General features: G+C 45.4%; 1 protein-coding gene across 2 annotated transcripts in view; it reads right to left on the bottom strand.

Annotated features, from left to right (window-relative positions):
- Nucleotides 1-23,248: 23,248 nt before the first annotated feature.
- Asb7 (ankyrin repeat and SOCS box containing 7) overlaps nt 23,249-27,594 on the bottom strand; it is a 47,539-nt gene continuing 43,193 nt past the window's right edge. For both annotated transcript variants that reach the window (XM_041653745.1, XM_041653754.1), the window contains exon 6: nt 23,249-26,581. In XM_041653745.1, coding sequence (XP_041509679.1) covers nt 26,442-26,581 — 140 coding nt within the window. In that variant the 3' untranslated portion in view covers nt 23,249-26,441. The remainder of the gene's footprint in view (nt 26,582-27,594) is intronic.

The following is a 27,594-nucleotide window of genomic DNA, read 5'->3' as shown; positions in this document are numbered from 1 at the left end:
TAAGTGGTTTTTAAACATAAATTTAATAATATATAATTAATAATAATAATAAGTTAATCCAGCCTACAGATCTCAGAGAACATAGACAACAATGAAGACTCTAAGAGAGACATACATGGATCTATCTAGATGGGAAGTAGAAAAAGACAAGATCTCCTGAGTAAATTGGGAGCATGGGGACATTGGGAGAGGGTTCAAGGGGAAGAGAGAGTCAGGAAGGGGGGTAGAAAAAAGGTATAGCTCAATAAAAATCAATAATAAAAAAGAGAAAAAAGTCAGAACTACACAACAGAGTCTGACCCCAAACAAACAAATAAATAAAAGTAATATTAAAATAGTGCAGTCTAGAATGACATGACACCTTCTGCCATGCTTACCCGGAAGCTCTCAAGTTATCTTGCAAGGAAAGGGACCCCTTTCCAATATAGAAAAATCACCCTTCTTTCAATGTGGCCCTTAGTGCCGATCCCAGCCTGAGGCTATACAGAATGCACCCCCGTTTAGTCAGTTTTCTGCTATTGTAACAGAATACCACAGACTAGGTAACTTGTTTTCAAAAGTAATTTATTGCTTACAGATGTAAAGGCCAAGAAGTCCAATAAGTAGGTGCTAATTTCTGGTAAGAACCCCTCGCCCCACCAGGCAGAGACCATTATGTGAGAGAATGTTTGTGTAAGACCTTTATAACAAGCCCCAAGTGGAATTTTCCTTTACACTCTGTGAATATATATCACTGTGGTTGTGTTACTAAAGAAGCTAACTGGCCTATAGCTAGGCAGGATAAGATTAGGCAGTAGAATCAGACTAAGAGGATGCTGGGAAGTCTCAGCACCATGACCCAGACACAGAAGAAACAACATGAGAAGTTCATAGAAGAGGTAAACAAGACTTGGGGCAGCACATAGGTTAATAGAATGGGTTAACTTAAGTTGTAAGATCTTCATGGAGACAAGCCTAAGCTATCAGCTGAGCATTTATAATTAATATTAAGCCTCTGTGTGGTTATTTGGGAACTGGCTGGTGGGACAGAAGAGTCCGCCTACATCCCAGTGCACAGGAAGTGCTCTCCCCCACACATGAGGGTGAAGTCTTCAGGACTGATCTTTTCTCAAAGGTCCCACTTCCTCAAGTTGACACAAATAGTAATTCATTCTTAGGAATTCCGGAGGGAGCATTCAAAGCACAACATGACCTGAGTTCCCTACTACCGAGGCTGGAGTTGTTTGCCTGCTTAGACATGTCTCAATCCTGCTGGATGCCACTGGATCACAATGACTAGTTTCTCCTGGGGGTAGGGGGGGACGGGACAAAAGTGAGCAGAAGGGTCCCTCCTGGACACGTCAATATGGCCTCCTAGTTTCAGCCAGGTCTGTCAAGGAAGAAGAGATTAGTGAATTTCCTTTGCTAGTGTTGCTGGAGTTAGCTTGGCAGTTGGGCTTTCCAGTACTTATCTAACTTTTCCTTGGCCCTGCTGACACTGAACTAAATGCCACACACAGCACTTGGAGTGATGCCACTGTAGACCAGAAGCCTTACAGCATGGTCTGAGGCAGACATGATTTATTTCCCTCATAAACAAACCAGGATGGCCAACAGTTTGGAACCCCACATCTGGGTCACCCACAGACAGTTTAGGGACATCCAGAGACCTAAAACAGTGTTCCTTCTGCAGAGGAGTCCCTGAGAGTAGCTAGGACAGATGTGCAAGGGCCACCATGCCCTCTGCTGATTCCAGTGTGCTCTGTGTGCCTCAGTTTCCTTCGAGAGTTAAAGGAAACAGAGAGTAAAAGTGAGCACGTTCATTGTCAATTCCCCTGCACAGTCCTGCAGTTTTCCGTGATCAGTTCCTCGGTAGTCAGGACCAGATGGGGGAAACAATGGCCACCTTGCCAAGACAGAGGCAGAGCTAAACGTGGTCCTCAGGCCTCACCACTTCCAAGAGAGTCCCCGGTGGCCCCGGCCCCATGGTTTTTCTTTCAGATCCCAACAGCTCTGAGCTTTGGTGAAGAAGGTTTGCTTCAGTCTTGAAGCCTCTGCAACATGGTTCTCAGCCTTCCCCATGCTGTGACCCTTTGTTACAGTTACTCATGCTGTGGGGACCCCAACCATAAATTATTCCATCGCTACTTCTTTTTTTTTTGTTTGTTTGTTTGTTTGTTTTTCGAGACAGGGTTTCTCTGTGGTTTTGGAGCCTGTCCTGGAACTAGCTCTTGTAGACCAGGCTGGCCTCGAACTCACAGAGATCCGCCTGCCTCTGCCTCCCGAGTGCTGGGATTAAAGGCGTGCGCCACCACCGCCCGGCCCATCGCTACTTCTTAATGTAATTTTGTTACTATTATGAATCACAATGTAAATATCCGATATGCGACCCCTGTGTGGGTCACTCCCCACAGGTGAGAAGCACTGCTCTATAGGAAGGAAACAATGTTAAAATGTCATCTGGAAATGGCCTGTTGGTTAGGGGAGAACACAGAGACAAGCGGATCCTCTGTTGTCCATGTCCCCTTCACTTCTCTATGAGGAGTGTGCAGGTGCCTGCGTGCACACATGTGCATAGTTTACACAAACAAAGCTGTGTCCCAGCATGTGAGAGCTAGGGTAAGGAATTTTCAAGTGTGCCCCGTCAGTGCTCACTTTGTCGAACAGCCAACTTGGGCTACCCATTAACTTTGTTATTGTGTCTTTGCCCTGAGGAGAGAGGGGAAAAGAGCAAGGGAGATAGAGAAGAAGGCAGGTAGGGAGAAAGAAAAGAACAAAATCCCTCACTCAAACTCTCTGGCCCCTCCAGGAGCCTCTGAGGCTTCCCCTCGTTTCAAATGAAGCCCACATCAGAAGTAGGAAAAGGTGAATCAGATAGAGTGCCACCGTGCTGTGTCCCACCCTTAGTTCCTGGAAGGGACGCAGCATTTCCCAGCCTCTGCAAACGGGCCAGATGGTTTCCCCATTAGGGCCTTTCTGGGGCAGAAATGAGCCTTGGCTGTTTAATGCTCAACTCTACTAGTAATCGCTCTGGAAGCCTGGGACTGTCTGATTTCAACTGCCTTTAGAGACAGAACTCTCAGCATAAGTGCTGTTGTACAATGACTCAGCTAGGAAGCACTCTGGCCAAGAACGCTTCATCCAACCAGCCTGGCTGCCACTAACCTCTTGTACACAGGAAACACTGAAGAGAAAGAAACAAGCTCAACACACTAGGAATAAACACAAGCCCAGCATGGGGAACATTCTCTAAGACAGCTCCTCTGCTCGGACTCTTCAATAGATTCCATTGTTGTTGTTGTTTTGGTTTTTTTTTTTTTTTTTGTAAGGGGTCCTGTTTTAGGATACAAGAGATCAAAGGGGCACAATATGCACATTGAAACTAGAACATGATTTGATTATTAATAACACCAAAACAGTAGTGACACCACCAAAACAAAAAAAAAAAGGGTTTTAATCTAGCTGGAGAAATCTGAATATGGGCCATAGATTGTATAATAGAGTTACCACTATTTTCTTAGGATTGATATTGGAGCTGTAGCTAGACTGAAGGATGTCTTTGTTCTTTGATCAGAATGAAGTATTGTGGTATCTAGGACTTTAAAATAACACACGAAGGTTGGGGATACAGTTGATTGGTAGAGTGCCTGCCTGGAAAACACAAGGCCTGGGTTTGATCCCCAAGTCCCCAGAAAAGATATGCTCATGCACAATGTTGACTGAGGTTTCCGTCCTGCCTGGTCTCACAGTCATTAAGTCCCAAAGAATCACACAGAGGTCTACATTAGTTATAAACTGATGGCCCATTAGTTTAGGCTTCTTATTAATTAATTCTTATAACTTACATTAGCCCACAATTCTTGTCTACATTAGCCACGTAGCTTGGCACCTTTTTTTGGCTAGGCCGTCACATCTTGTTTCCTCTATGGCTGTCACTACTCCAGAATGCAGAATCCTCTTCCCAGAATTGTAGATAGTGATGCACGGCAGAGGGTAGATGTCAGTAGATGAAAGGTGACAGATAAGAAAGTGATAGACAGGTAGCAGAGAGATGACAGACAGGCTCATTTATCTTTATACATTTATCTTTATTCATATGCATGAATACAGAAGGACAGTTGATAACTTTAGATACACATGTAAGATATATACATGTCATTGTCTTATTTAGGGTTTCTATTTCTGTGATAAAACCCCATGACCAAAATCAACTCGAGGAGTAAAAGGTATTTCAGATTTACAGTTCCGTATCATAGTCCATCACCGAAGGAAGTCAGGACAGGAACTCAAGGCAGGAACCTGGAGGCAGGAGCTAAAGTAGAGGCCATGGAGGAGGGCTCCATGGTTTGGTTCCTCAAAGCTTACTCGGCCTGCCTTCTTATAGCACCCCAGGATACTAGCCCAGGTAGCCCCATTGTGAGCTGAGTGCTCCCATGGCAAACATCAGTTAGGAAAACACCCACACATGTGTGCCTACAGGCCTTCACATGGACGTAGTTTCTCAATTAAGATTCCTTCTCAAATGGTCCCAGCTTGTGTCACATTGACATAAAACTATAGAGGAAATTGACCCCTTGCCAACTTGACATCACAGTTAAGCCATAACCTCTTCTTTCTTGTTATCCCTAAGATGCCCTATCAACATCAATATTAAAATATAAAATATATTCTGTACTTTAAAAGCCCCAGTCTTTAAAAATTCAGAGACTTCAAATGTCCAGGCTCTTTAAACACGTTCAAAATATCTCAGATACCCTAGCATCTCTTTAAAACATCCAAAATTTCAAAGCCTCTTAATTGTGGATTTCTGTGAAATTAAAAATAAGTTAAATGCTTTCCTACTCCAAGAGGGAAGAACTCCAGCACAGTGACAGTCACGACAAAGCAAAACTGAGGTCCAACCGTGTGCAGCTCAGGGTCAGACTTCTGGGACCCACGGCGGTCTAAACTCCACAGGGTTTGCCATGCGTGCACATCATAGGCTCAGGCCAGTTCCACCGCACAGCTACTGCTGTCCCTATACCTGTTTTGTGGTTGTCTATGGTCTGCTGGGACTGCTCTGCACCTTCGCCAGTAGCCTTTCTTGGGCTCTCCTGAGGGACTCTAGTCCTGTCACCTGGTGGCAAGCTTCAATGTCTCCCCAGGAGCCATCAATCCTAGGACTTAACTTCAGCTGAGGGTGTACACCCACCAGCACACTCCTGCTGCCTCTCACGGGGCCAAGCACCAGCTGCTCTCCATGATCTCGCCATGCCTTTGAAACCAGGGTCTGGATGACTGTCACAGAGTATCAAGTTCAGCTGTCAGCCTGAGGGGCAGCCCAGGCCCTCTCTGGATCACAGTTCTGTGTTCTGACTCTGAGGAAACACTTGCCAGAATTTTTCAGCTCACTGATGCTGGTCCTTTCTTACTATCCACTAATCTCTTGACTCCAGATGATCAACGTTGCTTTCCCCAGGAAGGCAAATGTTTTGCTGCAGTGGTTCCGGTCCCCTCTTAATCACAACTGATTCTTCAGGCCCCCACCCCCCTTCTGACCAGAGCCACAAAATCTAAGTTCAAAATACTGGATTGCTCCAATAGAGTATTTAAGCAGTTCTCAAACTTCCCTCTGAAATGTTCCAATCAGGCCTTGATCACCTCAACTGCTCCAGCTTTATCTTCTTAGCTTCCACTAAACTCTGGGCACTAAGTATTTTTTTTTTCCAGCTCAAAGTTCAAATGTGCCCCCCCCTCAAAAAAAAAAAACCTCACATGGTTAGGTCTGTCACATCAGTACCCCCACAAACCTGGTTCCAATTTCTGTCTTTGGGTTTCTCTTTCTGTGATAAAACAACATGACTGAGAGCAACTCAGGGAGGAAAGGGCTTATTTCAAGCTTCTAGCTTCATACCACAGCCTGTCATCAAAGGAAGCCAGGGCAGGAACTCACGGCAGGAGCCTGCAAGCGAAAACGGAAGCAGAGACCATGGAGGAGTGCTGCTTTGCTGTAGCACATTGGACCACCTGCGCATGGGTGGCATCAGCTGGAGTGATCTGGGCCTTCCCACATCAATCACTAATTTAAAAAAAATACCCTAAAAATTTGCCTATAGGAATCTAATAATAGTATTTTCTCAATTACGATTTCTTCTTTCCCGACGACCCTTGTGTCAATTTGACATAGAACTAGCTAGCGTAGTCATATATACAGAAGGTATGCTACACTCCAGGTACACACACACACACACATTGAGCAAATATTGTGGGGAAATAGGTAAAACACAAGAATCTTAGAAGCAGAAGAGTCCAACTTTAGGTCAAGCTCTCTGGGTGGGAAGGTGCCTTTAGGGCTGAGCTTGAACAACCAAGCAAGGATGAATTACTATGCATAGAAGCAGAGCTCTGGCAGAGGAAAAGGGAGTGCAGAGGAGACAGGGCAGGAGCGCACTGTGCCCGTGGGAACTCCTGAGCTCAGAGCACTCTAGTAACATGCTGTGGGTCAGAAAGAGTTTTGATACCAAAGTGAACAAAAAGGTGAGTCAGAAACAACCAGTGGGTTCTGAGTGGAGGAGTAGCATATACTACCTGCTTTTAAATGTCAAATTTGAGTGGCTATTTTGAAAAGTGGACTAGAAATTGATCATTCCCCTGAAGGGAAGACAGTACTCCAAACACTGAGCAGCTTGCAAGGCAAGGGTTGGGCTAGACAGAACTGTTGGACAGGACTGATGGTGGACAGGACTGATGATGGTGAACAGCACTGATGGTGGACAGAACTGATGGTGGACAGAACTGTTGGACAGAACTGATGGTGAACAGGACTGATAGACAGAATAATGCTGGTGCTGGAAGACAGCTCAGGGTGAAAGAGGGGCCCAAACCCAAAGCAGGTGAGTCTGATTAAGGTCTCTGGAGACCAGGAGGCTGGGTCAGAGGAAGCAGGAACACTGGAATGCTCAGATCATGAATGACTTCCTTGTGGACAGAGTCAATACTGTAACAAAATATAGGTATAGACATAACTGTATAATGACAATAGGAATAAATCGTGCCTCCACTGAGTTGTCTAAAGTAGTCCAGGTTGAGCCGGAAGTTTAAAGAAGCACAACCAAGGATACCACTGAGGAATTCTATTTCTTCTACAGCTGCTTTTATCCATGGAAAACATCTATTCATCCATCTCTCCATCCATCCATTCTTCCTATCAATACATCCATCTACTTAGGTATGTATAGCTAATAAGCAGCATTATTATATAGCTCTAAATTGTTTTAATTCTTAATTTATTCTTTGTGGCATTTATATCATGCATCGCAATCCCATTTATTTCCCCATCCTTTCATATCTGTCCCTTGCCCTTGCAATCTCCCCCTGAAATAAAATAAAATTTAAGAGAAAAGAAGAAAAAAGAAAACTGTTATCATAGAGTTGCAGTGTGTTGCAGAGAGTCACACTTATACTCTTTAGTCCCTGTATCTTTACTTATAAGTGTTCATCGCAGAAAGTCATTAGTCTGGTTCTGGCTCTGTTACACTATTGATATTGGGCGCTCACTAGGACCCTCTTGGATATCCTGCTGCTTCCCTAGAGATCCCGCAGCTTTGGATTTGCAGGACAAGCCCCTTATGTGTTCCAGGGAAGGCTGTTGGCTTTAAAATTAAAAAAAAAAGTGTGTGTATAAGGGTTTTTCATGCATGAATATATGATGTCTGCTGAGGTCAAAAGAAGATATTGAATCCCTTGGAATCAGAGTTACAGGTGGCTGTGAGCTGCCATGTAGGTGCTGGGAATCGAACCTCTCTACAAGAATGCATGTGCACTTCAAGGCTGCGACATCTCTAGCCCATTAGAACACATTTTTGTTTGCTTTTAAAAATTCTTTTATTGTCTTGCTTTTGTGTATTTACTTTGGTGAGACAGAAGCTTGCTTTGTTGTTGAGGCTGCCTCTGAACCTGCAATTGTCCTGCTTTAGACTCAGAGTCCTGGGATTCTAAGTGTGCATCGATACAGCTGACTGCAGAAGCAACTGCTTTTGAGCTGCTGGTATGAGGAAAGACTGTCTTAATGAGGATACATCAGTAAAGAGAATAGGCCGTGCCCCAGGCCCTTGCAATTTCTATTTTAATATGGATGCATAAACAAATGCATAGCAAGCAAATTCCATCCTGAGAAAATAAAAGCCTTTGATTATTAAGAAGTGGGTTGGAAATTTTAGATTTCAGAAAGAAATTAACAAGAAAAGGATAATACATGGAACTCATTTTGGCTCTAGCTGTAGTCTAGGGAAGTTTTCAGTTTCTGGAAGGTACTTGGATGATGGATGGATGGATGGATGGATGGATGGATGGATGGATGATGGATGATGGATGGATGATGGATGGATGGATGGATGGATGGATGGACCGATAGATGATAGTTAGAATAGCTAGATAGACCAGAGAGAGCAGAGTCCAGCTAGAATGGAAATGTGAATGTCGAAAACTTTTAGCCACAGTAAGAACTAGATATCTCTGCACATAGCAGTTGAGAAGCTTCTGTGGGTGGAGACAAACAGGGTACAGAGCGGGGGAGAGGGAGGGGAAGAGAGAGGCAGAGAGAGTGCATTCCTATAAAGTTAACCGCACAGAGAGAAGCAGGAAGAAGCCACACATTTGGAACAGAGAGGGATGGTGTGAGGGGCCTCACTGTTCCCTTCATGTGTATGCTCACTAATGACACTTAACGGCATGCACTCATTTGGAAATAAAATAGATTTCTCTAAAGACAAATACAATTATATACACATCTGGAAGGGTGGCCTGGGAGGGCAGCAGGAGTGCTGGTCATGGAAGCTGCCCAAGACAAAGTTACTTTGCAGTTGATGACGCCTGAGGTGTCCAGGGATGGCCAGCTCATTACACACATCCTATCACCGAGGCTCCCAGACGCTCTTGAAGCTCTGCATCCAAGAAAAGAGCCGTGTCCAGTACAGCGCTCATTCTAGTACACCTGTGTCCATTTAAGAAAGACAAGGGAGAAGAGAAATCAGAGAACTGTGAGTTTCTAATCCCAGCATCCTGTAGGCACCACAAAAAGAATTTGCTAGCATCTTGTGGCTGCTCAATAATCCAAGTTAGTGCCATGGAAGGAGACAAGTGATGCTGACTCTGTGAATGTAACCCTAGGGAATCCTGTGACCACTTCACAACAAAAATGATGGGTCAGCAGGATGTGGCTGGTCTTTGGGGTTCTCACTCTGAACGCACCAGCTGCATGTGGGGGATACTAAAAACCTGGGAACGGGACACTTCGCTGTATCCAGAGAAGAATAGGAAGCTGGGCAGTCAGTCCTGCTGGATGTAGAGGGACTACAGATAACAGGCATAGCCTACCTGTTTCAAAAAAGCTAGATCTTTGAAAGATTTCATTATAAGGAAATATGCTAACCCTGGTCTGGATTGATAATGTATTTAAGTATGTATGCATATATATATATATATATATATATATATATATATATATATATATATCTTCCAAAATATAATTCATGTCAACTTATAAAAATTTTAAGTCAACAGACATCAAAAAAAATAAAAATAAAAAACTGGAGACAAAGACATACTGAATGGATTATTTTGGAGGTAGAAAAATAACAAGGCACGGCCTCCCTAAATGTTCCCAGGCAGCGTTCATCTGAGAATCCCTTCTAGGGACAGTCAAGCACAAAAGCCTGTGGGTGGGATGCTGGCAGGAGTGTCCTAGGTAAGGACTCTGACCCCAGAGGCTGAGCGGGCAAGTCAGGTGACTTGAACTCCTAAAAGGCCCTGTAATTTTCAGGTGACTAAACGGGGGAGAGAATCAGTCCGCGAATCACCTTTCAAGTATTTAATTTAATTAGACAAGGCCAATGAGGCTCCTTGGAAATCCATACGGCATTAACTCCTGTCACAAAGCAGACCAAGGTAATTGCCGAAAGTGAAAAAGTGGTTACCACGGCTTAAGCGTATTTATCACAGCTGCTGCACTTTGACAAACGAGGCTTTCTGGGGCTAAAGCCTCCGCCAGAGCCACGGGGCCCTGGAGCACAGATTCCAGGGCTTGCATAAACCCCCTCTAATAAGCCATTGTGATAGGGTGAGCACATGAGTGGGGGGATGCTAACGGACGCAGCTGGCCAGATGCTCAATGCCTGCACTCTGGTCCTGGGTGCCTGTCCGCTGCCCTTCTGGCTTCTCTGGAATGTTAGAGTCATGCAGCACAAGGTTGGTCACGGAGTCCTTAGTGTCCCCCGTCACCACCAAAGCTGGATGTTAGCCCCACGAATGAGAACCCCCATGCCGGGGACCCTTTCAGAAAGTGGGGCGTCTCTGTGAGTGCTGTGGCAGCCCTTTAGCTGGAGCCCTCCTGGAACTGGCCCCTTCGAGTTGTCTCTCAGAAGGCTAGTTCTGGATCACACTACTCTCTCAGAACGAGCTGCCGCACACGGGCTGCAACTGTGTCGAAGGAGATAGGAATCTCGCCAGGCAATTCAGCAGCCTAACAAATAAATCAGAGTCGAGGAAATATCTAGAAAGGCCCAGATCATTGTAACATGCTGAGCTCTGTGCCCGGACTCAAAACTGAAGGGAAAATAGACCCTGTCCACACAACATGTACAATCAAACGGGTCATCTGACTGCGCTGTTGAGCGTCAGAGCGCCCCCAGCGCGCATGTGTTCAGTGCTTGCTTTGCAAATGATGGAAAAGTTGGGAGTTTCTAGAAGCAATAGTGGGCGGGATCTAGTTAGAGGAAGTAGGCCACTGAGGGTGTGTCCTTGCGTCTGTATCTTGTAGATGCCAGTTTCTGCTTCCTGTCTACCATGAGGTCAACAGCACCTATGCTACACCCTCTCCACCATAGTGGACAAGACCTCCGAGACCATGAGCAGATAGATACACAAGTCCTCTTTTCATGCTGTTTGCTCTGGCATCTCAGCACAGCCACCGGTTTTCATCTGGGGGTGCTCTGGTTCCTCTTCGCCAACTTGATACAAACTAGGGTCACCTGGGAATCGGGACTCTCAATTGGGGAATTTGCTTCCATCAGATTGGCCCGTTGGGCATGTTTGTGGGTCATCTCCTTGATGGATGATTGATGTGGGAGGGCCCAGTTCACTGTGGGTAGTGCCCGCTTGGGCAGGTAGTCCCGAATTGCATAGGAAAGCAGACTTGAGCAAGTTGTGGAGAATAAGCCACTAAGCATTATTCCTGCCTGGTTTCTGCTTCGTCAAGCTCCTGCCTTGACTTCTTGTACCATGTACACTGGAATGAAACCCAAGTCGCTTTTAGTTGTGGTGTCAAACTAGAATAGGGAGTAAGGCTAAAGTGGATGCTCACGAAATAGCACAGACAGCCATGTCCCAAACAGATACATACACTCAGTACTGCAATAGGCCAGACACTGTCTGTGATCCTCAGCTAGTAGGTTGGGGACTGTAGTTTCCTTTAGGAAAATGTCCCACCCTGTGTGTTAGGAGACTGTTGAAATCTGAGCCAGGATGTCAGGTGCTGTGGTTCCCTCCGACTACACTGGCTTTAGCCAGGTGAATGTGGCAAGGTGTTTCCCAGCTGCTATGAGCCTTGGGAACAACACCGACAATGTGACAATGTTTCCTTCCTAGGGACACGTCATTGGCAGCCTGCCTCCTGGGCAGAGCCAGGGCCCATGCTGGCTGAGGTGCCGAGAGTCTCCTCCCCTCAAGCATGCTGAGGCTGTCATTATTGATGCTTGGCACACATATTTATTTACAAGTGACTAAACTAGGCTAAAGACAACAGTCGCAGGAGAGAACCACATGCTACTGGTTTTGTCTGTGCCCAACTTATTAAGTAGTTGCAAGAGATAATTGGAGACATAAAGGTCTAGACGTGGAGTCAGCTTGTAATGTGGCAGCAGAGATCTGTAGTCTTTGTTAGCACAACACACAGAACTATTATAGCCTGGCCCATAAAATAAGGAGGCTCACTTAACATTTGGACTGTGGGAATCCCTGGAATTCCTATTGCCCACCCCTCAGGGGCAAGTATGGCGATAGATGGTTTCTCTAAGTTTCTTAGAGATCACCAGACTTGACGTCTTGTCTTTTCTTTTCACTATGTAAGAGTCCAAATTCCCTAATGCACTGATTCTAAGTACAGCCCCTGGGCCGTTGGTACCTCTCTCAGCCTGAGAACTCAACTGAACTGTGTCCTGAGCTATAGCCCAGGGCTAGAGCACTTGCCTAGCAAGCAGGAGGTACCAGGTTCTGTCCCTAGTGTTGACAAAACGAAACACAACATAAATCAACAAAGACAGATTAATTGGGCTTTGCCCCGGGCCTGCTGCAAGACAAGAGGTAGCCACGAGCCATATTTTAATATTGCCAGGGGATTCTGCAGCTCGCTCACCTGCATTCCTGCATACAATGCCGTGGAAGTTCCTTGGCTGGCCATGCATGTACTGCTCTTCCTACCCTACTTAGCCAATCCCGACCTTCCCTTGTCCATCAGTTGAGTGGCTCTAAATGCTGTCCCTATTCTGTCCTTCAGCACAGCCACTCAAAAACAATGTACTGAATGAGCAATCAAGCTCTAGCCTTTCTACACCCTCTTAGAATCTGGTGAGCATGGTCCAGAGACACCACGATCTCCCATTCACCATAGAAGGGCGGCAGAGACCCTGCTGAGGGTCCTTATTCTACCATTTCCAGGGCCCATACTCTGATTTGAGTAAAGTGTGAACCTAGGAATCCCACAAAGACAGGCTTCTGCTAAGCAGGCATTTTATTACTTCCCGTTAAAACAGAAGGTGATTAAAGCACTTTTTAATTTAAAACAATTATTAAATGGAGCAGGAAGCAATGGTATCAGTTAATCTTAGGGTAGAGCTCTCTTTTTTTTTTCTTAAACACCCTAATAGCTTCCTAAACATCAAGCGTTTCCATGAAGCTAACCAAAGTTACTTAATTATAGGCTCTGCCAGGGTTTCTATGAATTCTCAAAGGAATCACGAGGACCCTTGTATAATATAGGGTTTAGATGTTCCACGCTGGAGCCTATATACTAGCCCTTTTATCTTAATGCACAAAGGTGTCCAGAGGAGGATGCAATAAGGAATTAATCACCCAGGGGAGCCAGCCTGGCTCAGGGATGAAGCAACCAGCGGAACGTGTGAACTCAGTGTCAACATTCCCACCCTGCCTGATGGACCACTGTAGCTCCATGTTAGTTACACTACCGGCCGCCCGCCAGAGGTCCTGGTGAGCCCCTCAAAAGACAGCATCAGCTGCTCACCCAGGACACTTTGCTGTGTTGTTGCTTCTCCTCGGAGGTTGAAAGCCCTCTGCAGAGGAGGACTGTGTCACACAGGACTGCCAGGAGGCAGGGCAAAGAAGAGCTAGGGTACAGTAGCCAGATGTTGCTATTGGACAGCAGAATCTGGCTGGGGGGCATCACCAGACCCCTGGCAGAGCATGTGGACAAACCCCCCAGCCTCTTCTAGTCTCGGGGTTGCCTCTTCCTTACCAGATTGCAGAGTGAGATTGTGAGGCTTCTGTGAGCTTATTTGCTCTTTCAGTATCCTAAGACCTTTGTGTTTAAGATAGGACTCGTGGGGAAAATTAACTGGGGAGACGAGAAGAAAGAAGAAAGCTGGCCAAGTGCTAATAGTTCAAGTCTGAAATGGTTCCTGTCGGTCCCTAGCATGGTGTGCTCTGGGGAGGTACGGTGTGTGTAGGGGGTAGAGCCTAGTGGGAGGTCCTCTCATCACTGGGAATGCCTCCTCAAAGGGAATTGAAAGACCCTGGCTTCCCTCTCTCTATTCTGATTCCCATGCATCTGCATGGGTGATTTTGCTCTCACCATGATGTACTTTGGCACAGGCCCACGACAACAGGATCAACCAATAAGGGATTGAGACCTCTATAACCTGACCCCAAAGAATCTGTTTTATCTACGAGCTGTTTTAGCTACAGGCAAAGCTAACGAACAGGAAGTGAGAAGCAAGCGTGTGCTGTGTAACACAAGTTTGAGTGTCAGCCAGGCAGAGACATCAAAGCCCCAGGGACAGGAGACCGTGTGCAGCCCACTTTCATGGCTCCGCTGGAGAGATGCTGGAGAGAGATGGAGGGTCACTCAAATGTACTACCTCTGAACCCTGCTCGGGCTCTCGACTCCTCTGATGGCTTGGCAATGCCACAGATCCTCTTCTGTGTAATTCTCCATCTGTGTACAACCTCCCCCCTGGAGGGGAGTTAGGGTCCCTGGGAGCACAGGCACACACAAGAACAAGGTAGTGGGGACATGTGGTATGGGGCATATCTGTGGGATCTCTGGTCAGGGTGAGCAAGGCCAGCTCAGAAGCTGACTGAAGTCTTTCAGAGGGCAGTTCCAGGGAGGGGACAGAAGTCTTGTCTCAACTTCTGTGGATATAATAAAACTATCTTATAGGGAGGAGATGAGAAGCCCTAGAAGGAATGCATAGTGGCTTTACACAGTAGGTACCTGTAACACGAGGGGGTGACAGGCTGCTTGTTTGTTGGGGTTTTTGTTCTGCCCGGTACCCCACAACTGTTTAGCCCCAAAGAAAATCACATATAGGTCTCCATAAATTATCAGCTGATTGGCCCATTAGCTCTAGCCTCTCACTGGCTAACTCTTACATCTTGATTAACCCATTTTTCTGATCTATGTTAGCCATGTGGCTCAGTACCTTTTTCAGTGGAGCAGATCACATCCTGCTGTTTCGGTGGTCTGGGCAGGAGTGGGAGGAATCAGCTTCCTCCTTCCCAGAATTGTCCTGTTCTCATTGCATCATTTCTGCTTGCTGTCTGGTTTTCCCACCTATACTTCCTGCCTGGCCAATCAGCGTTTATTTAAAACATGATTGGCAGATTACAGACAATTATCGTGCACCAGGTACCTGATCAAATTCTGGTTCCCTCTGGCTCTTACCTGGTGCCAGGGCTGTAGCAAGGCCACGCTCACTTGTCCTTCACCAGACACCTCCTGCCAGTGACCATATTCAGGGCCAGTCTAGCTGTTGGGCAGCATGGCCCACAGCTGGATAAATCTTGTCTTCCAGAAGCTTCAGGCATGACAGGTGGACACTAAGCTAATGGGTTTCCCCATTAGAAAGAGCTTCCTCGCAGTTCCTCCAGCCAGTGCTTTCCCAAAGCCACAGCTGGACCCACAGATGGGAAGCTGTGGTTTGACTAAAGCAGGAAGGCCTTGGAGAAATGGTCCAAGGCATCGGGGGAGGGGGAGGGAAATGGGAAGCGGTTGTGGGGATGAGGCAGAAATCCTTAATAAATAAATAAATTTAAAAAATAAAAAATAAAAAAAAAAAAGAAATGGTCCAAGGCAGCCTTTGACTGCCATCCTGGGTAGGGGTTCCGTGTCTAGCAGGATGGGAACACAGAAGCAGCAAGCGCCCCATGAACTAAGTGTCAGTGCTCTCCAGCGTGTTGTTCCTAATTTCTGACTGGCTTTCTTGTCTGCGGGTTAGAGGGTAAAGACGTTACACTGGGAAGAAAACACAGACACGCGGAGGTCCCACGTGGGTGCACTTTTAATGGGGGAGGGGTAACAGCGGGCAGGTGCAGGTGTGCTGACACAACAGGAGAGACGGGGGGGGGGGGGGGGGGGGGAGGAAAAGGGGACAGGGTCATAGCGACCCTCGCCTTTTAATGAGGAATGCAAAGCCTTCTGGGAAATGTGTCCGTGGTCCAGGGGAACACTGGGAGCTGTAGTTCCGCAAAGGAACAACACAGCGTCTCCTCAGTCTCCCTTTTCTAGTATGCCTGAGTTCAAATGAGTGCAGACCTGCAGGCCTTCAGATGGCAACAAAGGACAGAAGGCTGGGCGTCCATGACATCCTCAGTTGTCGTGAAAGCTAACGAAGTAAAAAAGCAGATGGCGCATCACAGGCCTCTTTGGACAAGCGCCTAGATTCCGTTATCCAAGCCACCTAGAAAAGACAGTGTAGGACAAAGCTGTACAATGACAGTAGTTCGCACTGCCAGGTTCCCAGACTGGCAAAGGGCACGATACAGGGTCCCTCTACCCCAAGACGCTTTTGTTTTAAGTTGAAAGTGGTGGTGGCACTGCTTATCCAAGCACTAGGGATTTGAACGATTTGAAGACTCAATTTCAAAAAGATTTTTTTTTTATTAGATAAGATCTTACTATACAACTTTAGCTGGCTTAGAACTTGCAAAGCAGACCAGGCTGGCCTCCTTGAAATCACAGAGCTCTGCCTGCCTCTGTCTCTCAAGTACTGGGTGTGTGCCATAACACCTGGCTAGAATAAAATTGCAAAAGTTTAAAAATAGGTATGAGAAGGGCAAGGCTGTCAGGATAGGCAGTTGGTATGGACCTTAATCATGGAAGGGAATGGGTGAAACCTTAAGCTCTGTAAACTTTGTCAACACATATGGTGCTCCACTACTGTCAGAACACAGCAAATCACTGGCAGAGGCAAAATCATAGCCCAAATAATTTGCAGAAAACGATTGACTTCAGGATTTAATTCACAACTATTCATCTTGCCTGTACTGCAGACAGAGTTGCACACACACACACACACACACACACACACACCCCACATCCCATCTGCGCAGCAAACAAACAAACAAAACATGAAAAGAACTCAAGAGGTGGTAACGGACAGGGTTTGGCTGAAGACCTCATTCAGCTGCCCTGAGAACCGAGGGCACAGGAACCTGTAAGGACACCCCAGCCAACCTGAGAACCCAGAGGGACACTCTTGAGCTGGACAGTCATAGATTGTCCCCTGCATGCTTTAAAAATCCAAAGTGCTGGGAAAGCTCAGAGAGGGAGCCCCAGTACAGCTCTCAGCAGCCGGGGTTCGGGAAGCTCTATGGAAGTTCCCTGCCACCAGTAGACCTACTGCCTGGACCTAGGGCAGAGGAGAGGTCAAACAAAGGGACAGGGGCCTGGAGGAACAACAAAGCCAGTACTGGCAGGGGTCAGGACTAAACCCGCCTGAGCAGTGGAGAGAAAAATGTGGATGCTCTCACCTGCTTGGTCCTGTTTTTTTTTTTTTTTTGTAGAACTGAGGGATAGACGTGGGCTAAGAAATGCTGAATGACTACCACAGCCGAATAAAACACTGGAAATGGAAAATTGGCAGGTAAGACCCCCAGGGAGTTGGGTGTCAAGAAGCTCGTTGCCTCAGGGAAAATAATTTCTTATGAGCAGCCACAGTCAAACAGGAAGAAATGCAACCTGCTTCTGCGTGCATTTAAGATGGAAGACGGCTGCAGCCCACACCAGATCTTAGCCATTCTTTCCAATTAAAACTGAGCTGTCGTTTTACTCTGGTAATTACGGGAGGGGAAGCAAGCCGGTTAGGACTTCAGAAGCAACCCTAGTGCAGTTTGCTGAGGGTGAGGCCATTCCTTGCCGACAGCGTGTAACTCACCGAAGGTTCAGGGGACTGGGACTGAGAAGGAAATCTAGAAGTGCTCGCTCTGGAGCAGTGGTTCTCAGCCCTCCTAATGCTGCACCCCGCTAAGGCAGCTCCTATTGTGGTGGTGATCCCCCACCCCACCGTGGAATTATCTTACTGTAATTTTGTTACTTTTATGAATCATAAAGTAAATATTTTTGGAGATAGAGGTTTGCCAAGGGGCTGTGACCCATGGGTTGAGAACCACCGCTCTGGCGGCATCTGTAAGAGTCATATACAGTAATTCCTTGGTCTCCAAGTGCTCTTTATTCTGGGAAAGACGACGAAAATGAAGCTACAACCTGACCCAGAACTACCAGCGGAAGAAAAGCACCATGAGGTCAGAGCTGAGCAGTGGGACAGAGAGGACTGGGCTTGCCAGATAAAACAGGCATTCTCCAGCAGCATCACCACCGTGTCCGGGGAGGGTAAGTCGTCTCCTAACAGGCCAGTTTCTCAACCTAAACAGAATCCACTGCCACCCCATCTGATCTTGGTTTCCCTGAGAAGTGAATCACTTCATTGTTCTCCACATGACTTAAACTACATTTATATTAAAGGTCTCCCAAGCAAAAGAGGGGGGGGGTGGGAGGACACACAGAAGTAACACACATAAATACCCGTATGTAATGGCTTGCACCCGGAGCTCAGCCCCTCAGAAGCATAGACAAGTGGAACCCAGGGGCTTGCTGGCTAGCCAGTCTAGCCAAAAGTTCAAACTCAAGGTTTAATGAGACCCTGTCTCAAAAAATAAGGTGGATGGAGATAGAGGAAATCCCAGTGCCAATCTCTGACCTGCACAGATGAGGACATCTGCATAGACACTTACATGCAAGACACATATACACAAACACACACATTTCCAATGAGATTTTTGAATCCTAGAACAAGCCAAGTTTTAATATTATATATGACAATTACGAATGACTACTTTTTTAAAAAAATAGAACAGTGGTATTTGACTTTACCTTAGTCCCTGGGCTATCAGGGTTCTTGGTCACTCAAGCAAGTCTGGTATGGGGGTTCCATCTCAGGGAGTGGACCTGGAGTCAAACCTGATACCAGTGGATCACTGCCACAAGCTTTGTGGGACCACTGCACCAACCAACACATCATGCAGGCAGGACACCATTGCTGCGCCAAGAGTTTGTGGTTGGCTTGAGGGTTATGTTAATCTTTTGGTAGCATTCCTAGCTATAACAAAGCCACTAGGACACAGGGAAGAAGGCACCAGCACAACTTCATCGCATTCTGTGATCTGCATAGGTATCACCTTGCTGTCAGCTCACGGAGAGCAGCCTATAATCTTGGGAACAGCCTGGGTTGTTCAGGGATTCCCATGGGACCCTTTTGGCCACCAACTCAATTAGATGTAACACAATCCAAGCACTGGAAGCTTCACTTGGTGACAAGAAGTGGCCAGCTGGGGCTCCGCCTCCTTAATTACTTGGTGATTTCAGTTAAATCCCCTTCATGTATGTTTTAGGAAGCGTCTACTGTATTGTTTCTATACTATCCCTAAAATGTCCTGTAATTTTACCTGTCTCTCCCTGTATTCCATCATCCTTCTCTTCCCTCCCCCTCCCCATTTAATCCTCCTATTCCAGCACCTCCCCCAACCCACCCATAACTATGTGTTCTATTTTCCTTTCCTAGAGAGAGCTATCTGCATTCCCTCCCCAGGTAGTCCCTTGCTCTATCTATGCCCAACTCTGTAGTTCTATGAACTGTAGCTTGGTTATCATTGACTTACAGCTACCATCCACATAGAAGCAAATACATACCATATTTCTCTCTCTGGATCTGGGGTACCTCACTCAGGATGATTATTTTTTTAGTTCCATCTATTTATCTGTGAATTTTATAATTTCATTTTTTTTAAAAAAATGACTAATACTAATACTGTATAGATGTACCTCATTTTCTTTATTTTTCTCTTGGGGGCATCTAGGTTGTTTCCAATTTCTGGCTATTCTGAATACAGCATCAATGAAGATAGTTGAACAAGTGTCTCTGTGATAGGCTACAGAATCCTTTGGCTTATACGCTCAAGTGTGGTATAGCCAGATCTTGAGGGAGATCCAAATCCCATGTTCCTGAGGAATCGCCACACTGATTTCTATAATGGTGGTACAATCAATGGGTATTTCCCGTACTCCACATCCTCACCAGCAGGAATTGTTTTTTTTTTTTTTAAATTGGTCTTGGTTGGTGTAGGATAAAATCTCAGAGTAGTTTTGATTTGCATTTCTCTAATGGCCAGCTAAAAACAAGCAAAAAATGTAGCAGTAAAATGGCTCTAATGACATTCTGCTATACTCACAGATCAGTGCCTTGCTTAGCCATCACCAGAGAAACTTCCTCCTGCAGCAGATGGGAGAAAATACATACAGAGACCACACAGCCAGACATTATGCAGAGAAGGAGTGACCTTGGAACATTCAGCCCTAAACAGGATGTCTCCATCAAATCCCTTAGGGATCAGGGAACCCTGCAGAAAGGGTCTAGAGCCAGAGATGAAGGACACCAAAACAAGACCCTCTAAGTCAACACGACCGTAGCTCATATGAACTCAGACTGAAACAGCATGCACAGGGCATACATGAGTCTGCACCAGGCTTCCAATTTAGTTTTTTACAGAATTCCGAAGTATGAGAAAGAGTGGGTCTCTGGTTCTTGTACTTTCTCTTGTGTTCTTCTCCTTCTGTTTTGTTTTTTCAATCTTAATGTATTCACTTTTGTTTTATATCTTATTTTATTTTATTATTACCCCTTAGAAGTCTGTTTGTATTCTCATTAGAGACAGAAAGTTGGGTGGATCCTGATGGAGGGGAGGGGGGAGAAACCGGAAGCAGAGAGAGGAGGAACCGTAATCAGGATATGTTATGTGAAAGGGGAAAAAACCTCTACTTTCAATAAAAGGAAAGAACAACAAATGCCTACTAGTTTTCTAAAAGTCATGATTTACAACAGAAAACTAATTTTTATAGTTAGTTATATATACAAAAATATCTCAGGAATGCTTGCCTGCATGTATGTGTAGCAAATAAATATCTGGCATCTGAGGAGGGCAGAAGAGGGCATCGAGTCCCCCTGGGATTGGAGTTATACACGGCCGTGAGCCACCATGTGGGTGCCTGGAACTGAATTCAGGCTTTCTCTTAGCCGATGAGTCCTTTCTCAGGCTCCTGTCAGATCATCTATGTCTGATGTATCATGTTTTCAGGATTGAAAACGTATTCTGCTTAGAGATACACACAGCAACACCACCACCACCACACACACTCGAATGAATGACACCTAGGCACTTAGTGAAAGTTCCCCACTTAAGACTGAAAGAGACCAAACATGTCAGCTGCAGCATTGGGGTCCATGGGTATATCACTGCATGGACATTTTCTTGTAGAAGATTCTTGACAAAGCCTCAGGTTTTTCAAATGTGCTCTGGTCTGTAAAGAGTATAACTTGTCCCTAGAGAATGAGAACTCTATCAACATATTCAGTATAGAACCGTCTGTAGAATGTACAGTAGTCTGCAACACGGAACCACAGATATTCAGGAAATCGCTTGATCCAGTTGGCACTCTGTGTTGGCTGACCCTCTGATTACCTAACACTTACCAGGTGGGTAGTGCCAGCATAGTAATGGCAAGAATAAAGAAGCACCGGTTTGTATGGCAGGAGCCTACACCAGCTGTTCTCTAATCCAGGATCTAGCAGCGGATGCTTATAACGTCTCCACTGGTTTTGAATGACAATACTAATATTAAAGTCAGGCGTGGAAGCTTGTTTTTTTAATCCTGTGATCAGGAGGCTAAGGCAGGGCGATGATGAGTTGGAGGCTAGCCTGGGGCACACAGTGAGACACTGTCTCAAAAGCATCAGAATGGAAAGTATCCTTTCTTCTCCTTAGGGAACACAGAGCTGCATATGTTACAGAAAGAGGGAGGCGACACACATCCTTTCATCTTGGACATCCAACTACATGGGTGTGGAGATATTTCTCTTATCAAGCAGATGGCATGTTCTAGAAACAGCTAGCAAGCCACTTTTGTAATCTGTCCTTCGGCTGAGAAAACAACACACTCCTTACATCATATCAGAAAAGGAATGGCTCCAAGATCTCCAGGCAATGCAGCTATTTTTCAAACTCAAACTCCCGTTACCCATTACAAATGATTTTAAATGTGCCGTTCTTGGCCTTCATTTGCACCAAACCCTGGAGAAGCATGCAACCAAGTTGTAATTCCAGCAATCACTGTCCCCCACGAGGCACTTGAATAGCCAGTTCTTCCTTCCTCACATCACGCCATCATGCGTTGGAGCTAGAGGTTGCTCCTAAACACGCTGTGCGTATGCTACACAGAAGTGCAAACTCTGGGCTATGTTGCTGTCTCCTGCAGGCTAACAAACCACCTCAGCTCTGCTGTACCTGCAGTTGCTCTCCTGCTTAGTGGTTCGAATAAAAAGATTTCCTCTGTAGTTTATCAGCACACGGTTTGGGGAAGTTTGGGAGGTTGAGGTGTGGCCCTGTTGCAGGAAGTATGTCACTGGAGGCGGGCTTTGCGAGCTTTAAGGACTTGACCTATTCCCAACTCTCTTTCTCTCTCTGCTTCCTCTTTGTGGGTTAAGATGCAAGGTCTTAGCTTGCAGCTCCAGCTTCCAGGCCTGCTGCTTGCCCTCCTTGTAGAGTTTTATCCCTCTAGAACCACAGTCATTCAGAACCTTTCAAAACCCTTCCTTCTGTAAGTTGCCCTGGTTGTGGTGTTCCAGCACAGCTACAGAGAAGTACCTAATGAACCTGTCTTCCTAATCAAGATGTGGCAGAGAGTGACAGTGACTCACGAAGCCTTCATGCTGGAGCGACACCTGATGTGGGATTCCCCTCTATATGCTGTGAATACCATTGGTTAATAAAGAATCTGTCTTGGACCTGGCAGGGCAGAAGAGGTAGGCAGGGAAAACTAAACTGAATGCTGGGAGCCGGGCGGTGGTGGCGCACGCCTTTAATCCCAGCACTCGGGAGGCAGAGGCGGGTGGATCTCTGTGAGTTCGAGACCAGCCTGGTCTACAAGAGCTAGTTCCAGGACAGGCTCCAAAACCACAGAGAAACCCTGTCTCGAAAAACCAAGAAAAAACAAAACAAAACAAAAAAAAAAAAAACCTGAATGCTGGGAGAAAGAAGGTGGAGTCAGGGAGAAGCCATGTGGCCCCGCCAGAGATAGACCTGCTGAAACTTTACCCAGTAAGCCACAGCGACATGGCGATAAACAGATTACTAGAGATGGGTTAAATTAAGATGTAAAAGCTAGCCAATAAGAAGTTAGAGCTAATGGGCCAAGCAGTGATTTAAATAATATAGTTTCTGTGTGATTATTTTGGGGCTGAGCAGCTGGGAACCAACAAGCGCCTCCTTATAACAGACACCCTCAAGGCTGAGTCCTTTTCTCGTTTGTAGTCACAGAATGTACTTTAAAAGGAGATGGCGGCAGTGAGAGGTTCAGAAGATTAAGGGCTTTGCAGCCAAGCCTCATGACCCCCAGGAGCCACATTGTAGGAGAGAACAGACTCCTGAAGGTTGGCCCTGACCGCCACAAAGTAAGTAAATAAAAAAAAATGCAACAAAATACTAAAAAGTAAATAAATAAAAAGGAAGATAAGAAATGACTTGAAATATGGAGCTGTTTTAGAAATCATTGTCTTACCCAGTCACTGGTGACAGAACATGCTGATGAAAACAGCTTGACTTCATTTTACTAAACACCTGGAGTTGTTAAGAAGTTAAGGCACAGCAGAAAGAAAACGCAAATCCAGTATGTTTTTTTTTAAACCAGATTTAAGATTTTTTTTTTTAATTCAAATTGACCCAAAGCAAAACTTACATTACAAAGAAAGAACAGAATATATTATGATACAACACACTGGGAGTTACACGAAAGCTAAATTTGTGGGCAAACGGCCTTGTCCCAATCCCATCCTGGGCTAACGAGTGATTCAGTAGGGAAGTTAGAGGCGCTTTCGTATGGTCCGCTCTGGTCATTAAGCTACACTTTCTTGTGTCTTACGAGGGTGTGAGTCTAGACTCCCTCATGCTCCAACAGTGACTCCCGCCACTGCCACAATGCTGCCTTCTCCAGCGAGACGTTGTTCCGAGCATGACTGATATTGAATTAAAAAAACAAACAAACAAACAATCAAGTCGTCCAAACTAATGAGCGTGAGTTATTCTGTAGTAAATAGTTTAGAAATATGGGAATTAAATAATCTAAAAAAAACCACTCTTACTCTGCTGTATATTTATAAACACAAATATTTACAAAGAAACACCCTTGTTTGCAAAAGATGAGGTTTGCAGTTCATTAATGATCATAATCTTTTATGAGTTGGTTTCTTTGGTGTATTTGCCAAATGCAATTTATAAAGTTTTCGGAATAGGCTTAAATAATACATTTCAAAAGAAACACAAAAGAATCAGTGGCAAATTTTGAGTCAAGATTCTGGAATAGCCAATAGGCCAAGCTTCGGAAAACGCTTGTTTTTCTCTCCTCATGGCCAGAGACCATTTCTCGGATAATCAGAGTCAAGTGCAGACCTGCATGTCATCTGGGCCACATCAGCAACTACACAGCCTTTCAGTCACCATAAGATACAGTGTATGTCTGGGGTTCTAGTAACAAACAAAGAACATTCTTTTACGCTTCCAGATAAATCAAATCTCAAATAATAAATAATGGAATTATACACTTCTTCATTAAATAGAATTTTCAATTTCAGGAAGAGCGCTCATAATTTTTTTTTTTTCTGAAGTCACAGCAGCACACAGAACAAAGAATTTGCCTTAATATGATCTTTTTTACTTGGGATTCCCTGACTCAATCTCATGGCTTGGTTCAGAACCCTCTGAATGGCTGGGGAATGAGTGTCGTCAACTTGCTGAATAAATTAACACACACACACACAAACACACACACACACACGAGTCCTGTGCAACTGGGACACTAACATGGCAGCTCAGAGTACAGACTCCAGGCTCCCTCCCTCTACTTCCCTCGCTGGGCTTGGGGTTCTAGTAGAAGTTATACTCAGGTAACTGGTCACTCTGTGTTCCTCAGGCTGTTCATGAGCCTCCAGGCTTGATCTGGGTCCTGAATAAAGAATGAGAACACAGCTGCACAGCCATCTTTGCAGGGGGATCTCCATGGAGATGACCTTCCAGATAAGGTCACAGCAAACAGCCAGGCCTGTCTACTGGGTTCCCAGCTCTACTTAGGGGCCAGCTCTAACTCTGGTTGTGTGCTCCCTGGCTTGCTGAAGGAGTCTACGGGCCACTCGAGCGAGTCCCTGAATCATCTTTCTTGCCCCAGCTGCCTGTTCGGGAGTCTGTCCCATCTAGGTGTATGCAGAGTCCATGTTCTGACGGCATAGCTACTTTGCAGCCAAAATGACAAACGCTGGGCTTAAGAAGACAGCCACAGTTGGCCTGAAACTGGTGAAGCTGAGTTTCACATTTTGGGGTAAAAGAGTTTTATGCTTGGTGCCCCCAAACTGGCAGTTCTGACAAGAAAGGAGAAGCCCTTACCTTGCAAACTTCTGATAGCAAATTTATCAACAGTTATAAATATCTTAAAAATTTGTCACGGCACTAAGAATGACATCGGGGCACTTGGAAGCGATCTCTTTACACTAACATGATGACGGATGAAGCAGTGAGCACGTGTCGGGGGCACATCCCTGAAGCTTTGGGCCCACGGGACCTCCTCCCTTGCTATTGGTACTTCACCACATCCGGGTTTATCTTGCACAACCAACTCAGAAAAGAATACATTTGTTGTGAAGAGCTTTACTGTACCTACCTTCCAAACAGGAAATATTTAATTAGCATACCAGCAATTTGCCAGGCTCACAAAAGAGTGCCCATTAGAGATTTTTACCCTTAAAATATAAATGTATACATATTACCAGGAAAGGGGGGGAAAAAAACCACCATGAAACTACCCCAAATTATTTAATCACTAAAATCAAATGGTTTAGCAAGAATGTGGGCTATTTCTAGGGAACACTGTATCACCAGGATATGAAATTTGTTCCTTAAAATGAAATGAAAACCAAAACTTAAAATGGAGGTTGAGGTGACACAGTGCGGCTCTGCGGTGGGAATGGAAGGGGTGGTCCTGCGTGGAAGGCTGCGAGGAGGCCGGCCGAATGGGACGGGTGAGAGATCGAGAAACTACACAGAGAGAGTTGCACAATAGGCACTGTTTTTTAAAAAAACAGAAGACACTGGCTTTAAAAAGTTAATTCTGTTCCCCGTTAATCTCGTTTTAAAAGTACAGTTCAACAAGAGAGAGAGGAATTGAAACACAATGTCTCAGAATAGTGTCCTACAGTTGTTTAAAAAGAATAATTTAAAAATAAGCGCACACCAAAAGGAAGCAGAGGTACTGGTTTGTTTTTTTTCCATTGGAAAGCTACATTAATTAGAAGTGAAAAAAGAATTTTTAAACAGCTCATCTGTACTCATTAAAAATGAATGAGGGAGGTGATAGCATCACTGTAAGTTTCTTCGTAGGGAATTTTCCAGCGTCACCCAGGATCTGCTGGGTGAGCCCGAGACCTCCAGACTTGACAAGTGTTCTACTGGTTTCTTAGTACCTTGTTCACCAATGAAACCAGAGCACTAAGGGGGAAACCTTCTTCTTTAAACCTGCCTGTGTTGGTGCACTTAGGAAAAACCATTTTTTCTAAATGCATTATTGTATAGAAAGGCTTGGACCTCATAGACTTGGACCAAAAAACCAAATTAAGACCTTCAAGCATGTGGTGTGTGTGTTTATATGTGTATAAAAAAATCCCTCCCTTAAATGAAAAGCAAACAAACAAAAACCCTAAAAGTGTATACCTGCCTTCTGACTTCACAGCAAATCAGAAATTGCATAGGATATACTTTGTGCAAGGCCCAAAGCCTCTTAAGTGTCTGGAATAACTCTTAATCTTGTTCACAGTCCAGGTATATCAGATATCATCAAATTTGTGTTTTAAGTAGTCTTTCATGACCTTGGCAATTGGTAGTTCATCAAGCAGCTTCAGGTTTTGAAGGCCTATACACTGTCGAATTTTAATTCGGCACAGGTCCTGCAGGGTTCTGGGTTGTCCTAAAATGACAGAAAAAAGACAACGTTACAAAGCTACAAAGCACAGCACTGACGAGGGAGAGCCTCTGGCGTGGGCAAAGTGACTGCTTTCCAAGGACGTGCCTGCTGCGGGCGTCACAGACAAAGGGCGGAAACACTGGACTGACTGAAACCCAAGTGTCATTAGTACCTTTGCGCAGTGCCTCACCTACTTGGTAGCGTGACGGTCTGAGTATGTAATCACCCTGCCAGGCACATGATAAGAAGAATGCTTCGTGCCTAGATCACGCCACTGTTTTGGGGAGCGTTGTGGAAGTTCTAGGAGGTAGGAACTGGCTAGAGGATACAAGTTACCCAGAGCGGGGCATTGGGAGTTTATTATCCCTGGATCATGTTCTGTCTTGTTTCCTCTTCTCTATCTACTGTGGCAGGAACAGCTTCCAGTGTCCTGACTTTCTGTCCACACACATGGGAACAGTCAACTGTGGATGTAACCCTCTGAAACGGTGGTCCAAAAGAATCTCTCCTCTCCTAAGTAGCCTATGTCTGGTAATTGGGTCACTATGAACTGACAAGCAACTAACCAGATGCCTCCATCTCTGCTTTACAAACAAGGTCCTCAGGATGAGAGATTGAAGTATACTGGCTACTATCTGACAACCAATTGTAGCTTAGAATAATTCTGAGGACAGTCTTTCTGATTCCAAGCCTGGTATTCTTTCTATGATAAATCAAAGAATTGTGGATCCATCCTGATGAGATTAATATGAAGGTGAGCATCTGTGAGGAAATAGTTTCTTTGGGCCGCAGTTTCTCCACAAGAAAAGCAGCGACTGAAACGGATGTTCGCGAAGGTGGACTGTTTCGACCCTGAGGCTAAGATGCTGAGCCTTGACATAGAACCATCTCTATGCCATGATGCCTGCTTTCTTATTCACTGTCACCATGGCAGAGCAGACCCTGGATTAGGGATGAGGGTCGGGTGGTCCAGCAGCAGGGGAGTTTGAAAGGTAACTCAAGTTAGTCTGCATCTC

This window comes from Microtus oregoni, unplaced genomic scaffold (assembly GCF_018167655.1).
Source record: "Microtus oregoni isolate MIOR12 unplaced genomic scaffold, Mior012 000000F_ref0000247, whole genome shotgun sequence".
NCBI lineage: Eukaryota > Metazoa > Chordata > Mammalia > Rodentia > Cricetidae > Microtus > Microtus oregoni.
The sequence above is the reverse complement of the archived record's forward strand: the minus strand, read 5'-3'. Positions and strand labels throughout refer to the sequence as shown.